The sequence below is a fragment of the Gymnoscopelus microlampas genome, assembly GCF_963454915.1.
Source record: "Gymnoscopelus microlampas genome assembly, chromosome: 8".
In the NCBI taxonomy this organism is placed as follows: Eukaryota; Metazoa; Chordata; class Actinopteri; order Myctophiformes; family Myctophidae; genus Gymnoscopelus; species Gymnoscopelus microlampas.
In genome coordinates this window covers 21,994,786-22,009,253 of record NC_139945.1, presented here as the reverse complement: position 1 = coordinate 22,009,253, position 14,468 = coordinate 21,994,786, and the positions used below count along the sequence as shown (strand labels likewise).

The 14,468-nt window shown below is 40.9% G+C and overlaps 3 protein-coding genes across 3 annotated transcripts; 1 reads left to right on the top strand and 2 right to left on the bottom strand.

The window, feature by feature from the left end:
- Nucleotides 1-3,966: 3,966 nt before the first annotated feature.
- LOC311050140 (lysophosphatidic acid receptor 6-like) lies at nt 3,967-5,099 on the bottom strand. The gene has a single exon (XM_084064107.1). The coding sequence runs from the start codon at nt 5,040-5,042 to the stop codon at nt 4,149-4,151; it is 894 nt and encodes a 297-aa protein (XP_083920233.1). The 5' UTR covers nt 5,043-5,099; the 3' UTR covers nt 3,967-4,148.
- An 808-nt stretch (nt 5,100-5,907) lies between these two features.
- LOC311050035 (lysophosphatidic acid receptor 6-like) lies at nt 5,908-6,916 on the top strand (the record flags this gene model as incomplete). The annotated part of the gene is made up of 1 exon (XM_084064002.1): nt 5,908-6,916. The coding sequence occupies one exon, from the start codon at nt 5,908-5,910 to the stop codon at nt 6,853-6,855; it is 948 nt and encodes a 315-aa protein (XP_083920128.1). The 3' UTR covers nt 6,856-6,916.
- A 2,325-nt stretch (nt 6,917-9,241) lies between these two features.
- On the bottom strand, nt 9,242-12,642 carry LOC311050033 (lysophosphatidic acid receptor 6-like; the record flags this gene model as incomplete). Its single annotated transcript, XM_084064000.1, has 3 exons — nt 12,340-12,642; nt 11,886-12,168; nt 9,242-9,321 (listed from the first exon to the last, which is right to left on the bottom strand). The coding sequence occupies exons 1-3, from the start codon at nt 12,571-12,573 to the stop codon at nt 9,242-9,244; spliced, it is 597 nt and encodes a 198-aa protein (XP_083920126.1). The 5' UTR covers nt 12,574-12,642.
- Between the last annotated feature and the right edge of the window lie 1,826 nt (nt 12,643-14,468).

The window sequence follows — 14,468 nt, the reverse complement described above, 5'->3', positions numbered from 1 at the left end:
AAGCTGATGAAAGGAAAAGGTATTTTAATGTGGCCTTAACAAGATGCTTGCCCAGCAGCATGTAGTCTTGTTGCTATAAGCACCCTGCCATTTTTGCTCCTTGTATTTATGTACAGTGCATTTTCCCTTTGTAGTTTTGTTTATATCTAGTTGTTGGTGGACCACAGAGAAAATAAGCCTATTTGTCTGTCTGTCTGTCTGTCTGTCTGTCTGTCCGTCTGTCCTATCTGTCATTTTGTCTGTTTGGATGCGCATCAGTGGAAGATTGATGTAGTTAATGAGGAATGGGAGAGAAAAACACCTATATGTCATGGGGAGAGAGGTCATTTCCCAGAATCTCTCTCGCTCTTGCCGCCATAGACACTTACATTCTCTCCCACCTTCTCTCACGTGTGTCTTCTCTTCCTCTGCCAGTCTGTCTGTCTCTTCAGCAGAGTGACAGGTCGGTCCAGAATTCTAAATCAGTTTCCTTCGCTTGAACGTTAATAACAAGATTATCTGTCTCCTCACTCAAGAGCCTTGAATATTACATCTAAGAGAAAATGGCCCTGCTAGGTTTTTGTAGCAAAACCAATTTAGGCTCTGTTATGCCCTCCTTGCATTGGTGAACCAGCCTAATACGCCTAACAATCTAGAGAGTGATGGAAAATCACATAATTGCTGTCATCATAGCAGCCATTATTTCAATCTCTGAAAAGGTCAAAATGTTGATGTTTTTATGGGACAGAGCTAAAGCGTCAGAGAGAATGTGCCGATAAGATTGGAGGGATGACGTTTGAATGTTGATGCGGGTATGTCGTGATGTTACTGCACACACAAACACAAAGACTTCTTAGGTTCCCAAACATGTGTGCCTGTTTTTAACTTTTTCCAAATGATTATTTAAATGTTTTTGATAATAATTGACCATTTTGTCCAAATATGGAGTGCATGAAGTCGCTCACTCTAACCTCTTGAGTAACCATGGCGATCTAATGTGGTCAACCCTATAGGCTAGATGGCGTGAAATCCCACCGACAAATGTCAAATGCACATATGGAGTCAAATGCACATATATGGAGATCAACATGCACTGATGTCATACACAGAACATAAACAAAATGCACATACTGTATGGTGATTTGATTTTCCACATGGACTGATGTCAGACACAACAGAAACCACAGAAGTGGCCCATTTAAGCCTGTTTATTCTGCTCGATATAACTCTGCAAGACGTCACTAAGCCACGTCTCGAAAACTGGGTCAAACCGCACAACCGGTATGTCAATTTGTAGCTTTGTAGTCTGCTTTCACATGACATGGAAAAATGAAAATGAAAAAGTGCTAGATGACTCCATTCAAATTTGACTCCATTATGTGCATTTGACGTTTGTCTGTGGGATTTCACGCCATCTAGGGTTGACCACATTAGATCGCCATGGTTACTCAAGAGGTTAGAGTGAGCGACTTCATACACTCCATATTTGGACATAATGGTCAATTATTTAAAAAAAAAAAGATTTGCTTCTCAACGTGACATCACAAAAGAGCTGCTTGTGTGGTCGAAGGCTGCATTGAGATCAAGAAGCACCAAAACTAAAACGTTATTATTGTCAATGCCAAGTTTTAAGGTCATTAACAACTCTTACCAGGGCAGCTTCTGTGCTGTGATTGACCCCAAAACTGGACTGACAAACATCAAAAAAATTGTGGTGTGCCAGATAAATTTAAATTAAATGTTTATACATGGCCTTTTCTATGACTTTTCCCAGGAATGGAAGCTTTGAGATCAGTCTGCATGTTCCAAAAAACAAGTGGATCAAGATGAATGTTTTTTCAACAGGTGATATAATATTAGCCTGTTTGAGAAAGATTTTGTGGGAAAGATTCCAGAGAGTAGTGAGGCATTAACAAGTACCAGGACATCATCAACCTGATAGCTAAAAAACATTTTTAAACATCTTTGTGGGCTTTGGGTCCAGAGCACAAGTTGCAGAGCTTAAAGGACAACTTTGTTTTTTTACAACCAATGTTTATGTTTTAGATTGTAATTAAAGTAAATAAAAGATGAGCGTTAAAAAAAAAAAATTTACTGCTTTCTATAGTTTTAGCAATTTTCACAATCTTTTTTACAGTGTTTTCACAGTGGGCGGGGGCATTCTGTCCGGTGGCTAAATATGTATTTTTTTAACACAATAACCCGGCGTTTTCTTTATTATTATTTACAGTAGCTCTTCTAGCCCTCAATAAATCACATCTGGCCATCTCAGACAGCCGGACCTTTTTTATTGTGTAAAAAAGGCATATTTAGCCACCGGACAGAATGCCCCCGCCCACTTTAAAAAATATCGCAAAAAATGCTAAAACTATAGAAAGCAGTAAATGAAAAAAAAATTACACTCATCATTTATTTACTTTAATTACAAGCTAAAATATAAACCTTGGTTGTAAAAAAACAAAGTTGTCCTTTAAGTGCTGCACCACTTCTTGTAATTCACTATGTTGGATTAAAGTGAAATTGGAAAGAGTGCTGGCAATATGGCACTGTGTGGACGAAGCGTGAGCACACCCTCCAAAAGAGGAAGACACAATGTTATTCTTTACATTGGACATTTTTGAGTTAAAGTAAAAGGTAAATTCATTGCATTTCTCCAAGGAGTGGAGCTCAGCTGGTATTCATCTGAGGGGATTCATTTGTTTGTCAATAGTATAAACAGTAACTTAGAATTATGCACATTTTCTGTGATGATTTGGAAATTGTGCTGTCTGGATATTTGAATTTCTTTGCTGTATTTTTAGAGCAGTTCTTATAATATATATATATATATAATATTAATAGTCAACCTGTAGATTGCGCTTACGCCATAGAGTACCAAATTGACGCCCCCCTAACTTGCGCGTCACGGAATTGTTTTACCTTTCTAAATTCCATATACTGTTTTAACAAAATCAGCGTCACATCGTGTTGTATTGGATTAACTAAACTAACTAAATCAACACACACTGATAACGAATGCCACAAAATCTAAGGCATGTAAGGAATGCTTTTCACAGAGCGTGAAGTGATTCACTTGGTGAATCAAGTGATTTCCTTCAGTAATTTCCAACATTATTTCCGGGTATACCGTAGAATTAGAAAAAGATTCTCCAAACATAGATTTTATAGCCGTACCCAGACGCATTATGTTTTGTAATAGCCTATCTACAAGCTCACAACGCATCATGCTGCAACACGTTGTGAGTAGATCTGCTATATTTATAATGCTTCATTTATACTCCGTCATACAATGGTGTCAGGCTGAAAATAGAAGATCCACAAGCCCACAGCTTGTAGATCTGTTTTGTGACAAATAATACATCAGTTTTGATCGTTTTAAACCTACTGTAATTCTGTAGTAATTTAAATCCGTCTAGTCGCCTAGACATCTGCTTTTCCGTTTGACGAGGCTCACCACTCAAGAACTGACACTGTCAAATAAAACAGGATGTACAAGTGGGCTCATATGCGTCCTTGTTCTTTCATTCTAGTATTTTGACATAACTCAGATGTTACAGGGCGACCCGATAGCCAAGTGGTTAGGGTGCATACTATATGGGCGCAATGGCCAGCCGGACTGTTTGCTGAATATCATTTCCATACTCTCTCTCTCTCAATTTTTGTTGTCAAACAAAGGCTTAAAAAAAACCTATTTTTTATCTCACCACCAAATAGCCATGTACATTAGTAGTTGTCTGTGCAACTCCAATCATTTGACAGAAATGCTTCACGGTGGGATGCAATTTAAGAACTGATTGAACTGTTCAAGCATGGAAGTGTGCAGAACAATTCAAAACAACACAAACACCAATGTCAGTGTGTTTTCAAGAAGTGTGCGATATACTGTAACAACAATTTCTCCTTTGAATACATGTTTTGCTACAGGTCAGTATTCCTGACAGGCTATACTGTAGATGAATGAAAAGGATTGAGATGTACTCATTCAACTGTGTGAAAATAAATAGCCTTTACTTTCTCCATAAACATCATCAGCCACATGTCCAGTTCTAGAACATATTATGCTGATTCAAATGAGATGTAAAAAGAAGCTATTATCACTTAAATCTTGCACGCGTGCACGCACGCACGCACACACACATACACACACACACACAGCCTTTTGTCCTTGCCTACTGATCTCTGACACGGGAGTCCACGTCCTCTTGTTTCTTCCAGAAGGCATCCAAAGAGAAGTAATACAACAGTGGATCTATACAGCAGTTAATACTACAGAGACACATTGTGGGATTGAAGAAAGCTTTCGATTTAACCATTATGACCAAATTGACAGGCAAGAAAAAAATCACAAACATCAACAAGTTCATGAAAAAAATCAGCATGACATTCATCTTGCTGTTGATCCTTGCAGAGTCATTGAGATGTCTGCGAAGAGTCCAGTACACCATAGCAGTGGACACAACATTGACTGCTAGCATGGCGAATACTACACCAACCAAAAAATAATACATTGCTTGTATGCCACTGGACCGTTTCCATTCACCGCAAGGAAACTCAAAACATGCAGTTATATTGTAGCTTTCAGTGTAGTTTCTAATAGTTATTTTATAACTTATCCCCTCTGGGATGTTTGCAGCCACTATCAAGACCCAAACCAGGGCACAGGCTCTCCAGGCATTGGTGGTGGTTCTCAGATATCCTGACCTCAGAGGATAAACCACTGCCAGCAGTCGGTCCACACTGATGAAGGTGATGAAGAAGGCACTGGAGCGCAAATTGTTCCGGAAGAGCATAGTGATCCAGGTACATCCGAAATGGCCCAGGGCCTGGGGCCAGGAACCCGTAGCATAGAAATAGACTCTCATAGGCAAGGAGATCACCAGCAGAAGGTCTGAAAGTGCCAGGTTGATCATGAAGACGGCACTGGGAGATTTAAGGCTGTGACGGCGCACCAGAATCCAGAGTGACACAGCATTGAGAGGAAAGCCTAACGCTAAAATACAGCCATACAATACAGAATAGGTCATGTAGTGACTTGTGTCCTCCGACTCCAAGGTGCAGTTCATGATGCAGTTGAAGCAGTAGCTGTGAATATGACAGCAAAGGAAACCACTCGAAGGCAAAGTGTGTGAGATCAGTCTTGATCAGTCTGAATAGTGTCTGATCTTTATACGGCAGCGCATTCACCGCATTGCAACAGGAAATGGGGAGGTACTATATTGTTTTTACACTTTCTGAGGTAAGATAATAACCATGGTTACAGAAAGAGATAACCAGTTATCTCTGGTAAATTTATTTTATAATAATACCATTTACAGTGAGTATGGGCGGCCGTACTGCCATTTATAAACATACCTTATTAACTGAGAACCAATGTCAATACTATCAACAATCTGTCAATTGCATTATAATCATATATACAAGCTATTAAATCATAGAATCATGATTTATTTTAAACATAAATGTGGAAAATGTTTATATATATATATATATATATATATATATATATATAGGTGTGATTTAATTGTCTAATCAAGCAACAATTTTGCGGACCCCTTGCAGTACCTCTGCAGTACCTCTGACCCCCTGTTGAAGACCTAGAGGTAAAGTCTTACCCCTTGTTGCTTGTTCTTTGATGGATGCTAGGTAAGCCATGCAATGTTGCTTGTTCACCATGTTATGTTACGTACAGTGAGTATTTAGATAGACATATGATGTTTGCTTTACCACAAATCATCCATCAAAGAACAGGCAACAAGGGGTAAGACTTTACCTCAACCCTTAGATGAGCTAAAGTCTGAAGAGAAGTCAGGTTTCAGACTGCAGCAGGAAAGAGGAAAACCTCAGAAAGTTTAAAAACAACCATTTAGTTCCTCCCCATTTCCTGTTACAATGTGCTGCCCTATACAGATCAGACACTGTTCAGACTGAATGATCAAGACTGATCTCACACACTTTGCCGTCAAGTGGTTTCCGACTGCCTTCGACTGCTTCAACTACATCATGGACAACTGCACCTTGGACACAAGTAACTACATGACCTATTCTGTAGTGTTTGGCTGTATTTTAGCGTTAGGCTTTCCTCTCAATGCTGTGTCACTCTGGATTCTGGTGCGCCGCCACAAACTTAAATCTCCCAGTGCCGTCTTCATGATCAACCTGGCACTTTCAGACCTTCTGCTGGTGATCTCCTTGCCTATGAGAGTCTATTTCTATGCTACGGGTTCATGGCCCCTGGACATTATGGCATGTACCTGGGCCACTATGCTCTTTCGCAACAATTTGCGCTCCAGTGCCATCTTCATCACCTTCATCAGTGTGGACCGGCTGCTGGCAGTGGTTTATCCTGTGAGGTTTGGGTATCTGAGAACCACCACCAATGCCTGGAGAGCCTGTGCCTTTGTTTGGGTCTTGATAGTGGCTGCAAACATCCCAGAGAGCATAGGTTTTCAAATGACTCTTAAAAACTACACTGAAAGCTGCAATATAACATGTTTTGAGTTTCCTGACGATGTACAGTTCGATTTCAAAGAAGCAATGAATTATTTTATGGTTGCTGTAGTATTCGCCATTCTAGCAGTCATTGTTGTGTCCACTGCTATGGTGTACTGGACTCTTCGCAGACATCTCAATGACTCTGCAAGGATCAACAACAAGATGAATGTCATGCTGATTTTTGTAATTAACTTGTTGATGTTTGCGATTTTTTTCTTGCCTCTCAGTGTGGTCATAATGGTTAAATGGAGAACTGCCATCAATCCCACATTGTGTCTCTGTAGTGTTAACTGCTGTCTAGATCCACTGTTGTATTACTTCTCTTTGGATGCCTTCTGGAAGAAACAAGAGGACGTGGTGGACTCTCGTGTAAGAGATCAGTAGGCATGGACAAAAGGCTGTGTGTGTGTGTGTGTGTGTGTGTGTGTGTGTGTGTGTGCGTGTGCGTGTGCGTGTGCGTGTGCGTGCGTGCGTGCGTGCGTGCGTGCGTGTGTGTGTGCGTGTATGACATTAAAGTGCCCAGTTGTCAATGCAGTAGGTGCAGTGGATGCATTTACATCTTCTGTGGACTATGTAGCTTGCATATAAGAACGCACTACTCACTGGTGGAATCTACCAACAGCCGACGCTACCTAACGGCCCCTCCCGTGAACAGCTACCAGGAAGAGAGACAATAGACCCGGCGGCCTTCCAGCGGTATGTCCGTCTGCTGTTGGAAAAGCAATAGGTGGACCTCCAGGCCCATGAGAACAACTACAGAGAGCGCTTTAACACCAAGCAGCAGTGCAAGACTAAGAACTTTGTTTCCTCTGGTGATCCAGCCTAGGACATACCCACGGACTGGTTGTTGGAGGGTTTCGATATCTTGGGATGCCCAAAGACGAGGCAGAAAGGCTGGCAAAGTATTGTGCTGTTGCCGCTGCCATAAATGGCGGAGCCGCCGCTACTTGTGCCCATGGAGGACTGAGTGAAATTCGTGTTGTATCATGAGGACATATCCATGAGTTTGTCAATGTAACCTTCACTGCACCTAAAATATTTGTGTCCCTGTATGCTTTCCCTGTGTGACTGTGGACGTAAATAAATTGTTAAACGTGCATGCACTTGTGAGAGAGAGATTTATGTGATAAGCTTCTTTTTACATCTCTTTTGAATCAGCACAATATGTTTTAGAACTGGACATGTGGCTGATGATGTTTATGGAGAAAGTAAAAGCTATTTATTTTCACACATTTTTATGGAGTAAATCTCAATAATGTTCATTCATCTACAGTAAAGCCTAAGTCAGGAATACTGACCTGTAGGAAAACATGTATTCAAAATGTATGGGGCAGCCAAACAAGGGTGGGAGTTTAAATGTACCTGAGAAGAGAAATTGCTGTTGCAGTATAACACTTGTTGAAAACACACTGATATCGGTGGTGTTGTTGTTTTGAATTATACTGCACACTTCCATGCTTGAACAGTTCAATCAGTTCTTAAATTGCATCCCACCAATTATGTCAGTAGAATATAACAAAAGCACAAGCACGCATACATTAGCACACTTGCAACATCCGGTTTTATTTGACAGAGTCAGTTCTTGAACAGTGAGCCTTGTCAGACGGAAAAGCAGATGTCTAGGCTTACAATAGGTTTAAAATGATCAAAACTTCATATTTGCAATCAGGAATTGTGGGTTTGCAATTGAGCATTCAGCCTGATTTATCATTTGTCACACGACGTGCTGAAAATAACAGCTGTGGGTATAAATAAAGTATTATAACTGCCAAAGCAGATTTACAAACTCACAACGTGTCGCAGCATGATGCATTGTGAGCTTGTAGATAGGCTATTACAAAACATAATGCCTCTGGATACGGCAATCCGTTGCCAAAGGCATACAAAATACGCACAAAAAAATAGATAGATAAAATCTGTGTTTGGAGAACACAACTAATTCTACGCTGGTACCCGGAAATATCGTTGGAAACTACTGAAGGAAATCACTTGATTCACCAAGTGAATCACTTGACGCTCTGTCAAAAGCATTCCTAATATTCCGTAGATTTTGTGACATTTGTTATCAGAGTGTGTTTATTCTAATCCAACACAACCAAGGGGCTAGCATCCAGCTTGTAAATTGAGGCTATATAGGAAGTTTGACAGTTCATATGAATGGCCTGTATTCTCGCTTTATCACCGCTGTTTCACCCTTGCTGGTTGCAGAAGGAATAACGGTGCGTTTTAACAGCGGGCGATTCAGGATAGTATTTTCATTATATGTCTATGAGAGCCGGCAACTACTGGCGATGAGGCGAAGTGGGCGGGGGGACGATGTTGATCTCAAAAGATGGATTTTATTTATCTTTTGGACGATGTCGCCCGGCGATCGTCCGGAGACTCGCCCGCTGTTAAAACGTACTGTTAGGCTCTATTCAAGCGGATGGGTTTTTGACCGAACTTTACACTTGATTTTAATTACCTTAATTAATAAACATGGTCTTAAATACTATATGCTTCCAGTTGCTGTTTAAAGTCTTCTTTCAATCACCATGACATGCGTTTTGGTAAATCATGGTCCCATTTATTTTAAGATTAATGATAAAGTATAGGGTATGTTTCAAGGGTTTCTACTGGTTCTACCAAATCAGCCACATGTCAAGTTCTAAAACATATTATGCTGATTCAAATGAGATGTAAAAATAAGCTATTATCACTTAAATCTCGCACGCACGCACGCACGCACGCACGCACGCACGCACACACACACACAGCCTTTTGTCATTGCCTACTGATCTCTTACACGGGAGTCCACATCCTCTTGTTTCTTCCAAAAGGCATCCAAAGAGAAGTAATACAACAGTGGATCTAGACAGCAGTTAACACTACAGAGACACAATGTGGAATTGAAGGCAGCTGCTTTCCCTTCAACCATTATGACCACACTGAGAGGCAAGAAAAGAATCACAAACATCAAATATAGCTGCAAGCAGCGATAATACGGGGCCAGTGAATAGAGAGAGAGAGAGACATGGAAACGGAATAGATTGAAGAGAGAGAGAGAGTGACATGGAAACAATAGATTGATGAGAGAGAGAGATGGAAACATAATGGTTTGATTGGACATCTCAACCTACTGCCATTAACAGGATTCGAACTCTCAACCTTCAGACTAATAGGCTGCAACACTACCTATAGTGCTATAGCTTTGTCCAGGCTGATATTGTCTGTTGAAGATCATAAACTCTTGCCTTCTTTCATGAACCAAGCCCCTGTTTCACTAACACTAAGATCACTCGTTCACAAACCATTTACCAATGAAGAAATTGTACATCTCCTCAGAACCAAAACTAGTGAAAGTAGCCGATCTACAAGCTCACAAACCATGAAAAGTTGTGAGATTGTAGATCAGCTATTTTCAGAATGAAGTATGTCATACGTTGAAAAAACGTACTCTCAAATAAGCATTTCAGGTTATCTTTACCATTTGCACATGTATTCATTGATACAGTCATGTTGTTTGCAATTCAACTTAAATTAAGTCTGCATCAAGTGAGGCTTGAACTGGCGACCTTGAGATTGTGAGGCATTCATTTAAGGGAGACGCCATTGGCCCAACAGACAAGTAACTGTGAAAAAGGAGATCACACAGATGATACAGTTTCACGCAAATAGCTGAAAAATCCTGGGTTTAAGTGTTTTTCAAACTGCTCAAAATTGCGGACAATCTAAGGGCGGAGTTTACTGGTCAAAGCGATAGATGTGTTCCTCATGAGTCAAGGCACAAGTGTAAGCAAGTTTCACGACTTTCGGCCAAACGAGGCATGACTTTTGCCTGTTTAAAATTTGCATTTTCAAAAAATTGCTATAGCGCCCCCCTTTGGCCAATTGGAGTGAGATTGGTTTCAGTGATATTTGGAATGACTCTCTACATTACTGCAACGTTTCAAAGAAATGTGAGTCTTGCATGTATGCGTTAGGGGCAGATGAATAATTTTCATAAAACTGCAATAGTTAAAATCTATCTCCTCCTGGGATTTTTGAGCAATCTGCACGAAACGTTTAACACTTGAACTTTGGACCACTGCCTACAAAAATTTCCAACGGATTTTCCATAAGTGAAAAAATGCAGAAGTTAGGAGCCAATGACTGTTTTTCATATAATTCAAAATGGTGGGCGATCTAAAGGTCAGAGGTCAAAAGTCAGACCACGAAAGTTGTCGGGCATGAAGAGACGCATGTGTGTATCGAAGTTTCATGGTTGTAGGTCAAACAGGGCATGAGTTGTACCTGTTCAAAGTTGGCACTTTCAATTGAGTGCTATAGCGCCACCCTTTGACGAATGAGTGTGAGAATTATTTTTTGGTAGTTTTTCATGAGCATCTACCATATGGCCGAGTTTCGTAAAAAGCGTATGCACGGTTAAGCCAGAACTGGCAAAAACAAGTATTTTTCAAACTGCTCAAAATTGCGGAAAATCTAAGGGCGGAGCTTAATGGTCAAATCGATACGTGTGTTCCTCATGAGTCAAGGCACATGTGTAAGCAAGTTTCACGACTTTCGGCCAAACGAGGCATGACTTATGCCTGTTTAAAGTCTGCCTTTTCAAAAAATTGCTATAGTGCCCCCTTTTGGCCAATTGGAGTAAGATTGGTTTCAGTGATATTTGGAATGACCCTGTACATTTCTGCAAAGTTTCAAAGAAATGTGAGTCTGCATGTATGTTTTAGGCACAGATGAATACTTTTCATAAAACTGTAATAGTTAAAATCTATCTCCTCCTGGGATTTTTGAGCAATCTGCACGAAACGTTTAACACTTGAACTTTGGACCACTGCCTACAAAAATTTCCAACGGATTTTCCATAAGTGAAAAAATGCAGAAGTTAGGAGCCAATGACTGTTTTTCATATAATTCAAAATGGTGGGAGATCTAAAGGTCAGAGGTCAAAAGTCAGAGTGTGAAAGTTGTTCAGCATGAGGAGACGCATATGTGTATCCAAGTTTCATGGCTGTAGGTCAAACAGGGCATGAGTTGTACCTGTTAAAAGTTGCCATTTTCAATTGAGTGCTATAGCGCCACCTTTGGACGAAAGATTGTGAGAATTATTTCTTGATTGTTTTTCATGACCATCTACCATATGGCCGAGTTTCGTAAAAAGCGACTGCACGGTTCAGCCAGAACTGCGAAAAGTGGCAGAAGAAGAAGAAGAAGTGACAGAATACTGCCAATAACAATACGGTTCCAGAGCTGAGCTCTGGCCCCGTAACAAGTTCATGACAAAAATAAGCATGACATTCATCTTGTTGTCGATCCTGTCTGCGAAGAGTCCAGTACACCATAGCAGTGGACACAACATTGACTGCTAGCATGGCGAATAATACACCAACCATAATAAAATGCGTTGCTTTTTTAAATCTGGATTTGAATACTGTCAGGAAACTCAAAACATGCAGTTATATTGTAGCTTTCAGTGTAGTTTCTAATAGTTATTTCATAACTTATCCCCTCTGGGACGTTTGCAGCCACTATCAAGACCCAAACCAGGGCACAGGCTCTCCAGGCATTGGTGGTGGTTCTCAGATATCCTGACCTCAGAGGATAAACCACTGCCAGCAGTCGGTCCACACTGATGAAGGTGATGAAGAAGGCACTGGAGCGCAAATTGTTCCGGAAGAGCATAGTGATCCAGGTACATCCCAAAGGGCCCAGGGCCTGGGGCCAGCGGGTGCAGTACGTTAGTCCGACAGCGCATTCCTCCGACAGCGCAGCGCTCCGACGTTTCCAATACTAAACCCGAACCAAACCCGCACCCTAACCCTAACCGCACGCGGATGCCACATAGTCGGAGAAAAGGTCTGTCGGATTAACGCATGCCTCCCGGGGCCAGCAACCCGTAGCGTAGAAATAGACTCTCATAGGCAAGGAGATCACCAGCAGAAGGTCTGAAAGTGCCAGGTTGATCATGAAGACGGCACTGGGAGATTTAAGGCTGTGACGGCGCACCAGAATCCAGAGTGACACAGCATTAAGAGGAAAGCCTAACGCTAAAATACAGCCAAACACTACAGAATAGGTCATGTAGTTACTTGTGTCCTCCGACTCCAAGGTGCAGTTCATGATGCAGTTGAAGCAGTAGCTGTGAATATGACAGCAAAGGAAACCACTCGAAGGCAAAGTGTGTGAGATCAGTCTAGATCTAGTCTGATCTTTGTAGGGCAGCGCATTGCAACAGGAAATGGGGAGGTACTATATGGTTGTTTTTACACTTTCTGAGGTAAGATAATAACCATGGTTACAGAAAGAGACTAGAAAATGTGCTCCTCGGAGCACAGGTCTCCGCCAGCGGACCTGTGCTATTTTAACCAAAGGAAATCACTTACTTTATCTTTAACCATAGTTTTCTAGAAATGTTCTAATTCTTACCAAAGATAGAACATGTTACTATATCATAGCAATTATATTATTATAGCAATAAGTAATGAGATACAGAGGTGGTAAGAAACCACAATCAAATCAACCATCGAACAGTCATTATTACTACACCAAGCTTCAGACGATGATTTGCTGCTTCTTCAGTTCGCGTACTGGGAGTTAGTTGCATTGTGTGATCTCAGCTGTGATCTCAGTTTGTACTGGAATGTACTGTTCCTGATTGATCCTGTCTAAGCTATTTATATTACATCAGAATATGTAATATAGACCTGCCAGCCACTGGCAGGTCTTGACCAATGTTAGGTGTTCTCAGACGGACACACACGCACGGTCGGGTAATTTGTACTGGAAAGTACTGTTCCTGATTGATCCTGTCTTACCTATTTATATAACATATTGTGATGTCACATGCAGCTTGACCAATGTTGGGTGTTCTCAGACAGACACATAGAGACGGATGTAATATTAATCCTGTCAATATTACATATTGTCACGTGTCACTTGACCAATGTTAGCTTGGCTGATGGATAGGTGTTAAAGGTGATTAAAGATAGGGTAAGTGATTTCCTTTGGTTAAAATAGCACAGGTCCGCTGGCGGAGACCTGTGCTCCGAGGTCGTGCATGTGATGTCACATGCAGCTTGACCAATGTTGGGTGTTCTCAGACGGACACATAGAGACGGACGGAGAGGAAGAGATACTCTCCATTAATCCTGTCAATATTACATATTGTCACGTGTCACTTGACCAATGTTAGCTTGGCTGAAGGATAGGTGTGGGGAAACTGGGAAACTAGGGAAACTGCATTTCAGTCTTTGTGAGATGTGTTACTAGACACCTTTACAAACACATTGGTGAGGATTTTTGGTAAGGAATTTATTCCAAGATTGGAACTTTTTCTGCTAATATCCCCTGACTAAATGTTAGCTTGGCTGATGGCACTGATGTTACTTCGAAACATGTAAACAATGTTTCGAAGTGACACACCTATTTATAGGTATGTATTTCGTCATGCGTCTCGCTAGCCAATCAAAGCACACCCTTTCAACATATTGTCACGTGTCACGTGAAGCTTGACCAATGTTAGCTTGGCTAGGGGGGGGTGACACACAGCGGGACGGGAACGAAAACATACTCTCCACCATGCCTTCAGGCCGAAGGCATGGTGGAGAGTATGTTTTCGTTCCCGTCCCGCTGTGTGTCACCCCCCCCTAGCCAAGCTAACATTGGTCAAGCTTCACGTGACACGTGACAATATGTTGAAATAACCAATAACCAGTTATTGTCTCCGCCAGGAGACAATAACTGGTAAATGAAATAAATTTACCAGAGACCAGTTATCTCTGGTAAATGTATTTAATTTACCATTTACAGTGAGTATGGGTGGCCGTACTGCCATTTATAAACATACCTTATTGAGAACCAATGTCAATACTATCAACAATCTGTCAATTGCATTATAATCATATATACAAGCCATTAAAATGGATAGAATCATGATTTATTTTAAACATAAATGTGGAAAATGTTTTTTTTTAATATATTTAAAGACAAATGGACATTTTGGAAAAAAAATAAAA